This window comes from Heliangelus exortis, chromosome 7 (genome assembly GCF_036169615.1).
Source record: "Heliangelus exortis chromosome 7, bHelExo1.hap1, whole genome shotgun sequence".
NCBI lineage: Eukaryota > Metazoa > Chordata > Aves > Apodiformes > Trochilidae > Heliangelus > Heliangelus exortis.
The window spans coordinates 28,652,956-28,661,957 of record NC_092428.1 but is presented as its reverse complement, the minus strand read 5'-3'; the positions used below and the strand labels follow the sequence as shown (position 1 = coordinate 28,661,957).

Below are 9,002 nucleotides of genomic sequence, written 5' to 3'. Positions count from 1 at the left end.
TATAGAAGACATGAAGAAAACATTTGTAACTTTTTTTTTTAGTAGCTCTATGATCTCGGAATATTATTAGGTCAGTGCTTGAAAATTGCCCCAATGAAAATGGCCATTAGGAAAAAAAAAAAAAAATCTGCAATTTTAAGTCCCTTTTCTCTGGATTCTCCCAGCCTGGGAGATGTCCCCACCGCCAAACCTGGTCGCTAGGTTTGCTTTTTTAAAATCTTAAAAAATAATCATCATCCGGTTTTGCAACGGGGTACAATGCGGGGGGGGAATAATTTAATTAGCTTTTTTTTTTTTTTTTTTTTTTTGGCAGCAAAAGTTACGACCAGCCCCAAACACATCCCTCCCCCATCCCCCCAGTTTCCCTCCCGTCCCTCCCCTGCCCCACCGTGTTTGTCCATCCGGAAGGAACACTATGCTTTGTTACTGCTACTTCATTTAGCTTTCACAAACACTTTGACGCCAGAAGTTATCATAAAATGTTTACAGACTGCACATTTCTCGTAAAATAAAATTAAAAAGCACACAGAACCTGTCTTAAAGGGAAAAAATATTACAATTCATTTCTGTCTTTAGGAACCGGGTGTTTTTTCCCGGTTTTCTTTTTTTTTTTTTTTTTTTTTTTCCTTTTTTTCCCCTTTTTTTTTTTTTTTTTTTTTCGTGCCCAGACGGCTTTACACATGCAATTCAAGTTTCTTAAACAGGTGTAGCTTTTGGCTGCTTATGGAAATTTCTCTTTTAAAGACGGAAAAAAACTGTGAAGTGCAAAATGTCCTGTAAAGTGGTAATTTCTCTGGTTTGGTTGAGGGATTTGGGGTTGGTTTGTTTGTTTGTTTCGCTTTTTTTTTTTTTTTTTTTTTCCGTGTTTTCAAAGATTTTTTTTCCCAGGGTGTTTTGGTTTTGGTTTTTTTTTTGTTGGTTTTTTTTTTGTTTGTTTGTTTGTTTTTTCTGTTGGTTTGTTTTTGTTTTTAATTATTTGACGTTACGCTTTTAAAAGTGGACTGCGAGAAACGGAATACCTGTCAATCACCTCGTCCCGGTGTTTTGGCTTTGATTGACAAATCCCCCCATGCCAGAGTGGTGCCGGCAGTGCCACAGTTCGGACTTCTCGCTGTCTGTCCCTCTCGCTCCCAGCTGTCCTTCCAGACGGGAATCGCGTTTTTGATGAAGATCTCCGTGTCCCTTCCCCGCACCGCCACGCCACGCCAGGGTGGGTGGGGGGGGTGGGTGTGAGCCTTTAACACTTTCTGTTGGTGGGGTGCCTGGCTTTGAAAAGTCCAAAAGTACCAGGTTTTTTAATCGTCCGACGTGACGTCTATTTCCTCTGGACTGGCTTGTTTGGTGGCGATTCTCCACCGGTTAATGTGATGAGTCCCTTTTTTCTTCTGTTGGGAGTCTGAACCTTCCTCTTCCAACTTTTGTCGCTTGAACTTTGTCCGTCTGTTCTGAAACCATACTTTTACCTAAGGGAGGAAAGGCATCGGGCGTTAGACCGGACACCGGCACCGGGGGCATCTGATTGCTCCGTCTCCTGCCCGCACCGTGCCCTGCGCCGCACCGTGCCTTGCCTGCTCTATGCTCTGCCCGCACCGCTACCCAGCCGGGAGCAGGGCGAGTGGATCCAGGCCCCGTGAGCCACCCAAACCTCTCCGGAAAAGCCAAGGACCAGCTGGCCATCAGGCACTTCCGCAGGACCCGCGGCCGCGGCGCGGAGTGTGTGCGGATCCGCGCTCCGCAGCCGCGCATCCGATGGCGGGACCGGGAAGGGAGGCAAGAGGGAGGGAAACACCCATGCACCCACACGGCTCAGGGACGAGGATCCTACGCGCGCGAGTAGGCGAAGCAAAGCGTGGCCGAGCGGCCGTGGGCTGCGGGCACGCCGCAGCCCCGCCGTCGGGGCAATCACCGGAGTGACTCTTATTGGCCGCCGAGGTGCCCAACATAGGGAAAGCGAACGGGAGTGGGGGGAAGTTGGGCCTGCTGTGAGCCCCCCTCCCGTCTCTGTCCCCACCGGCACCCCCGGGCCCGGTCCAGCGAAGCAGAGCGACGGTGTCCCCCCTCCTAAGGGGGCAGCGGGGCGGGCCTTTGGGGCTGCAGAGCGAGGATTTTGGGTTTTTTTCCTCTTGGAAAAAAGAATAAAGAGAAAGAAAAAGGCCCGAAATGAAAAACGTCCGGAGCTCCCCGCAGGGTCTCCCCGGGACGCGCCATCCAGGAACGATCGTAGTGAGGCGAAACCTGCAAGCGCCGCTGTAAATATCCTCAATTTGTGCAGAGTCAAATAAATCTGACTTAACCATCCGGCAGCTGACTTCAGTGCTTTAATTACAGATAGTATTGATCTGGGATCTATCTGCAGGGCTAGCCAGCCACACTCCTTGTAGCGTCCAAAGGTAAACATTTTTTTAAAAAAGGAGTTTAAACTCTGGTTCTGTCTGAAAGTGCCTGATAAAGGGCCCAGCAAGGGGGGGGGGGGGGGGGGGGGGAAAGGGAACTGGAGCATTTTAATAAGCTGGTTTAACCCGCTTCGCTGCCTCTTCAGAACAGAGACCTGCCTGGCCGGACACACATCTCTCTGCTGCATTTTCATATTCTCCAAAAGTCCCCCATTAAAAAGCTGAGCGGGGAACAAGGGGTGAGTTTAATTTGCTTTTAGTTTGCTAATTGAAGGGGAGGACGGTTCATTTCTGCACGCTGATCTCGCAAAAGGGAGCTCATTTGTAGGGGACTGGGGGGTTGACATCCGGACAAAAGACCCCAACCAGCTTCGGAATCAAGCAGCACAAAGACCACCTTAAATACAGCTTTCCAGTGGAAATAAGCCTGTGACCGGTCCCTTGTTCGAAGAACCTCATAAAAGTGGCGATCCCTTTTTATTGTTTTGTTAGGGAGACATTTTAAAACAAAAGCTCCAACCTCTTTATTGCTTCCCCAACGAAAAGGAGGTGGTTTTTTGTTGTTGTGGCTTTTTTTTTTTTCTTGCTTAAAAAAAGGGAAAAAAAAAAAAAGAGGGAAAAAAAAAAAAAAAAAAAGGAAAAAAAAAAAAGTGTTACAACTTAATCCGCCCAGAAAACGCTGTGTTTACTGGGAACTTTGAACCAGGCTGCGGCTGGGTATTTTGGCTTTTTTTTTTTTTTTTTTTTTAGTACAGTGCCACATACTGTAGCAGAGACAATCCCCATCCACAACCCTCTCTCCACAAGTCTCCTGGAAGGGCACAAAACAAAAGCCCGACACAACAAAAACAACAACCAACAACAACACTCACACCCACCCACCCCCAAACCCCCAGCCTTTCTTTCGTCGAGGAAGAGAAAACCGCGTGAAAAACGCACTCACAGCGGGGCCGTGGGTCCCGCCGATGGGGTGGGGGGAGCTCCTCGCCCACCCCCGCCACCTCGTCGGTGTCCGACCTCGGTACCCGCCAAGACCCTCTCCCTGGGACAAGGGGACTAGGACCGTCTCTAATCGTCCCTCCAGATAGACGCCCGAAATACTCTACGGTGCGGTTCTGGCCCGCAGCCAGCCAGCGGGGGGTGGGAGGGAGGAGGGGGGGGGATGCCTTGTTGTTAATAATTTCTCTGCTTTTATTTTTCATCTTTATGCCCTCCTGAACCGGCTCCTCATATCCCCGCTGCCAGACGCGGTGCTAGAAACGAGTGAAAAATCATCCAAGAAACTGTATTACTGACCAAAAAGGAGTTCTCCCTGCCTCCTTTTCCTCCTTTTTTTTTTTTTTTTTTTTTCTTTTTTTTTTTTTTTTTAAAAAAAAGATTTTATTTTACTGGGAGGATCTGGGGGGCCTTTTTCCTCTAACATAGAACTACTTCTTGAGGGTCACACCAGTACCACAGAAAAATGACCGGGATCGCCTTTCATTTGCGGCTCTCGGGTGCCGCCGCTCTCCTTCCTGGTCGGGCCGGGGAGATTCAAACGCTGCCCCGAGCCCAGCAGCTTCCCAGAACCGGACCCCGGCACAGCCATAGCTCTCACCAACGAGTGAAGTTTTTAAACACACAGATGACGGGGAAAACTCTTACTCTCCCTCACCAGCGTGGGCTAGAGGCCTAAATAGCTCACAGAATTTGCCGGTATTTTTTTTCCCCCGCATCTCCTGGCCGGCTAGGTGGGTTTCCCTAAGGAGATTCCAGTACTTTCACTTTCCCAGTTGCCCACTCCTTTTTTCCCCCTTACCTGAGTTTCCGTGAGGCTGAGGCTGTGTGCCAGCTGTTTTCTCTCTGCTCCTACTACATAATGGTTCTTCTCAAAGGCATGTTCCAGTCTCAGTAATTGGGATGGGGAGAAAGCTGTACGGATCCGTTTGGGTTTCCTGGCCAGTGCATTGTGCAATAGGAAGCTCTCCGGGCTGGTTTCATTCCCTGGACATGAGGGTAAAATCAGAGATTAGCAAAACACCTTCCCCAAAGGCATTCGAGAGGACTTTTTAGCGCGTAAGTGTTTGTGTCTCCCACCATTACTCGCAGGAGAAATCGTATTAGAGGGTTTTTTTAAATTGTTTTCAGCTTCATTTTTTTTTTGGAATTACATTTTCCTTCGATAAATAGGCGAAGGTAATAAGCGGGAGAAGGAAAGGACTCCGAGAAATTCAAATACTAAAACCCAAGAAGGAGAGCACTACGTGGAGGAAAAAAATAAAATAAAATTTAAAAACCCAGGAAAATAATTGGCCAGACCTTGGTTGTGGTCTCCTCGGCTTCATCCCCCTCCCCTGGCCCACGGGCAGCCTCATACTTTCCCTAGTTTGTTATTTACACCCGGCAGAGAAGCTGCGCTCCGTGCTGCCCGGCCGGTCCCCGCCTCCCTACCCGGCCGGAGCCGTTCCCCAGGACTCACTTTCCCGGCCTCTCCCTGCTTCCCTCACCTAAAACTCCGGCCGGGGCCTTCCTCCTCCCTTTCCCCTTTCTTTTTGCCAGTGTATTCCTCGGAAGAGGGGGCTCCCGCCGACGCCCTTCCCGCTGCCCCGGAGGCGGTGGGAACCGGGAAGGGGGGGTGAATAAAGAAACAAAGTTGGAGGAGGCCACGGAACCGGCCCGGGGGGGGGTGGGGTGGGGAGAGGTGTCAGCCGAGGCTTTTTGGTGTTTTTTTCCCTTCTTTTTTTTCCCCTTGTTGGCCCTGTGCTGCTTCTCCAGGTAGGTCTTTCCAAGGTGGAAAAGCCACCGTGGGTTTCTTTCCTTAAGTGCATTAAAAATCGTTGGAGGAGGAGGGTGTGATTGAAATCAGGCTGTGGCTCAACACCAGGACATTTCCGCCTTTCATCTACCGCTCTTTACCAATCTCCTGATGACTGCGACAAGTAATTTGGTGAGCGAAACCTGTAATTTTATTCTGAGAGGGTAATAATCTATTTCGTATCTCTGTCCCCTGGCTTCGGAGAGAGTGACTCCTTTTCCAGCCCGGGTGCAACAGCTCGGCAGCAGAAGGCCGGAGAACTGTATATTGCAGGTGTTTGGTTTTGGCTTTTATTTTCGTTTGGAAAAAAAAATAAAATACAGAAAAAAAAAGCAGATGGGTCCCTCCGAGTGGAGGCTGATTGGGGTTTTTTTGTTATTGTTTTTTTTTTTTTTTTTTTTTTTTTTTTTTTTTGTGGGTTTGGGTTTTTTGTAAAACGAAAGAGTCAGGAGTTGGACCCATTAAGGTAGAAATCGGATCGCCCTTTGGAGAAGACTCTGCCTGCCGCAAAGGGTTAAAAAGGGGGGGTTTTATTGATTGTGAGGCATTGGATTTGGTTATTTTCCTTTCAGGCGGTTATTAATCGCTTGGCAGCTGGGAGCCCTTCCCTGCCCGTATGGGAGGAATCACCTCCTCTGTCCCCAGCCCTCGCTCTCCTCCGCAGCTCCATCTCCCCTCGCTGATTCGGCCCTGAGATTGCTTTGGATTATTTTACCCCTTTTGCTTTCTTTGGAGTTCGTCTCATGTTTTTTCCCTATCCCCGCTAAAAAGGGGAGCGGTTGGATTTGGGGGGCGACGGTGGCTCCCCGCAGCCCCGGCAGCCCGGCGGGCACCTCCTCCGCCTTCCCCGGGGAGCCTAAACCTCACGATCCCTCCATTCTCCTCTCTGCGGGGCTGCTCTCTTCGAGGGCTCCTCTGTATCTTTTAACTAGCCGGAACAACATAAAAAATATATAAATATACATATAACTACCTCCCCCGCCCCGCTTTTAATCCCCCTTTCTTTCGGGGCGACAAAGTCTCAACCGGCCTTGCCTTCCCGCCTGCCCGCCTCCTCCCAGGGAAACCAAAACAAAACAAGAAAAGACGCAAAGCTAAACCAAACCCGAGCCTTTCGGTTCTGACAGCCCCTTAAGTTTGGTGGTGGGGGAAAGAGGCACAAAAGACCCTCGGCCCAGCCGAACCGAACCCGCGGCTTCGGGTAGTGCCCGCCTAAGATCCTTCTTCATCCGCGCCGCGGGGACCGACCCGGGGTTAGCCGGAGGATGGAGGGGTGGAACAGAGGAAGAAAAAAAGTTGCACGTACCTTGGAACCTGTGGCCCAGATACCGGTATCGGTGTATTAGCCAGGGGTAGAAGGTAGAGGGGTCCCTTTGCTGCGAGGCGAAGAGCGGGTGCGTAGAGTGCGAAGCGGGCAGCGGGTGGGCGGCCAGGGCATGGGGAGGGGGCACGGGATGGACAGGCACGGCCGGGTTAGGCGGGTGGGAGACGGCCTCTGCAAAGACCAAGTCCGGGTTGGAGTAGACCCCCCTGCCAGTGGAGTGGAAGCCGTTGAGAAAAGGGTTCATCGGGCTCGAATTGGCATAGCTGAGCGCCGCCGGCCGGATAGGATCCTCGGAGCGAGACGCGGGCAAGGGGCTGTCTTTGGCCACCAGCGACTCGATGGTGAAACACCGCTTGGGTGTGGGCTGAAACATGCTGCCGCGGCGAGAGTCCCCGACCAAATCTCTGCCTGGCTCTCTCTGGTGCGCGGGAGGCGATCCGGGGAAGTTTGCAGCAGGGAGTGACTTGAGGAGGGATAGATACACACATAAATAGACAGGGGCTGGAGGAAAAGAAGGCAGCAGCAGCCAGCGGTACCCAAAAGGGAGACACACGCACGCACCACGCACACACACACACACACAAAAAGTTGCCGGGAGAAGTTTCCCTCCTGCAAGGAAAAGGCGGTCGCCCCCCCCCCCCCCCCCGCCCCCCCTCCCTCCCTAAGTCCAAAGACAATCCATGGATGTGATCGGCCCCTTCACAAGTTGTGCAAACGATTTGTTAGTTCATGAGCCTAATTAGTGCTGGGATCACATAAACAGCTTCCTCTGAAGCCTGGTAAATGGCTTGATGATTGGTCGCTATTACTCGCCTTGAGGTTGAAGGGGGAGACTCTTTAAAGTGCGTCAGAGGGGAGGCGAGCGTCGGGCAGCGCCATCGGGAGGGATGGAGCCGCGGATCGGAGTGCGGCGAGAACGCGCCTGCCTGCGCGGGGGGAGCGCGGATCCCCGCACAACTCTGCCCGCCCCTCCGCCCCCGCGCAGCCCGCGGCCCCTCTCCGCGGCCGCGCTGCCCTCCCGCCCCTGCCCCACCCGACGACCAAGGTAGGGAAACGGAGTGGGGGTGGGTGAGCGGGGGTGTTAATGGGGGGTACAGAACGCGGGATTGGGGGCGAGAGACACCGCATCTCCTCTCGGGCGGTGTCTGTGAGGGATTTGGGGCTGCTCCGCCAGCGTGACACCCCTCTCCCTGCCACCTCTCGGGTGCTCTCAGCCCGGCGAGGTTACCTTGATCAGCCCCGGGGCGTCCGGGAGAGATGCCCCTCTTAGGAAAGGTTTCGTCTCGGTGAGAGAACGGCTCGCCCTCCTCCTCCGAAATTATTTATTCCCCCTTTGGCTCCTTCGCACTCCCCGCACCGCGCGGTGCGGAAAACAAAGCGGAAGGCAGCTGCATTATGCAAAGCTGGGACACGCCGGGCTCTCGCAGACGGGACAGGGGAGCAAGTCTCCGGTTCCAGCCTTGTCCGGATTTTCGCGATTACCTTTGGGTCCGGGGATGATTTTAGGGCTGAGTTCTCCTCCTCCCATTGGCTGGAGCTGCAGAATAATTATGATCACATCCTAATACTCTTGGCTGGTGCTTACTGTTTATTGGTAGTTAAGGATCTATTATCTATTCATCAGCCTCCCATTTTTGCCAATTACATTCTTCTAAAGTGAAGTACCAGCAGGTATTTTGCACATTTACAATTAATGATAAAAAATCTGGCTTACTTTAAATCTATTACGCCGCTGTGTAATTTATCTTAAAGATGCGGAATTGCTAATGTAAATTAATGTTTCTGTTGAACCGAGGGATGAAGGGAGTTTTAAAGCCAGTCTAGCGTTTCTTTCGTTCGTTGCCGGACTTTGTTTTCTATTTTCTTTACACTTTATGCACAAAGAATCCGCTACTCCGCCGCATTAAAATATGCTTAAAAAAAAAATCGCTTCCTAAACAGTCCTCTCTTCTTTCTAGTAAAGGGTGGGCTGAACTCTCTTCACCTTCCCAGCTCTCTCCTAAAAGCGCCTCTTTGGAGCTAGCCGAGATTTTTAACATCATAACCAAATCGATGGACTAAATAGAAGTGACAATAACAGTTCTGGGCACGCAAGGATGCCGGTGGCGGTGCGCCTTTGTTTGGGGACGTGTTTTCCTTTGTGTACCCCCGGCTATCTGCACTTTGTGGAGGGAGAAGTTAACTTTCCGTACGAAACGTAAATGTGTTCTCCAGGTGCTGGGCGGCTGTACGTACAGACATCCATAGCCACACGTGCAGACGATTGCAGAGACAAAGTGGGGGAGATGTTTGTACGGGAAGGCGCGTTGGAGTAACTCTAAGCCTCCTGACAGATTTTGCAGTGAGGTGCCGTCGTCCCAGGTTTCCCACGCTTGGGAAAACCTCTCCTGCCCCGTGGACACTCGGGCAGACAGGGATGCAGGGCTCCGGCCCCGCTGCGCTAAGCTTGCTGCGGAGGAGAGCAAGGGGTTTCCTTCCAGCCCCACACATG

At 51.6% G+C, this 9,002-nt stretch overlaps 1 protein-coding gene across 3 annotated transcripts; it reads right to left on the bottom strand.

Moving 5' to 3' along the window:
- Positions 1 to 942: 942 nt before the first annotated feature.
- Positions 943 to 7,969, bottom strand: EMX2 (empty spiracles homeobox 2). 3 transcript variants are annotated; one of them, XM_071749518.1, is made up of 4 exons: positions 7,740 to 7,969; positions 6,494 to 6,974; positions 4,192 to 4,376; positions 943 to 1,463 (listed from the first exon to the last, which is right to left on the bottom strand). In XM_071749518.1, exons 2-4 carry the CDS (start codon positions 6,882 to 6,884, stop codon positions 1,296 to 1,298), a joined length of 744 nt encoding a protein of 247 aa, XP_071605619.1. In that variant the 5' UTR covers positions 6,885 to 6,974; positions 7,740 to 7,969; the 3' UTR covers positions 943 to 1,295. The 3 variants fall into 3 exon arrangements, with proteins under 3 accessions (XP_071605619.1, XP_071605618.1, XP_071605620.1); XM_071749517.1 differs by lacking the exon at positions 7,740 to 7,969 and having other exon boundaries at positions 6,494 to 7,464; XM_071749519.1 differs by lacking the exons at positions 4,192 to 4,376; positions 7,740 to 7,969 and having other exon boundaries at positions 6,494 to 7,479.
- Positions 7,970 to 9,002: the final 1,033 nt, after the last annotated feature.

Excerpts from the sequence above, each read along its gene's own strand:
- EMX2 (XM_071749518.1), bottom strand. The coding sequence starts at position 6,884 with ATGTTTCAGCCCACACCCAAGCGGTGTTTCACCATCGAGTCGCTGGTG. Across the intron at positions 4,377-6,493 it reads TCTGGGCCACAGGTTCCAAG|GGAATGAAACCAGCCCGGAG; the intron begins GTACGTGCAACT and ends CCTCATGTCCAG. Across the intron at positions 1,464-4,191 it reads TCAGCCTCACGGAAACTCAG|GTAAAAGTATGGTTTCAGAA; the intron begins GTAAGGGGGAAA and ends TTCCTCCCTTAG.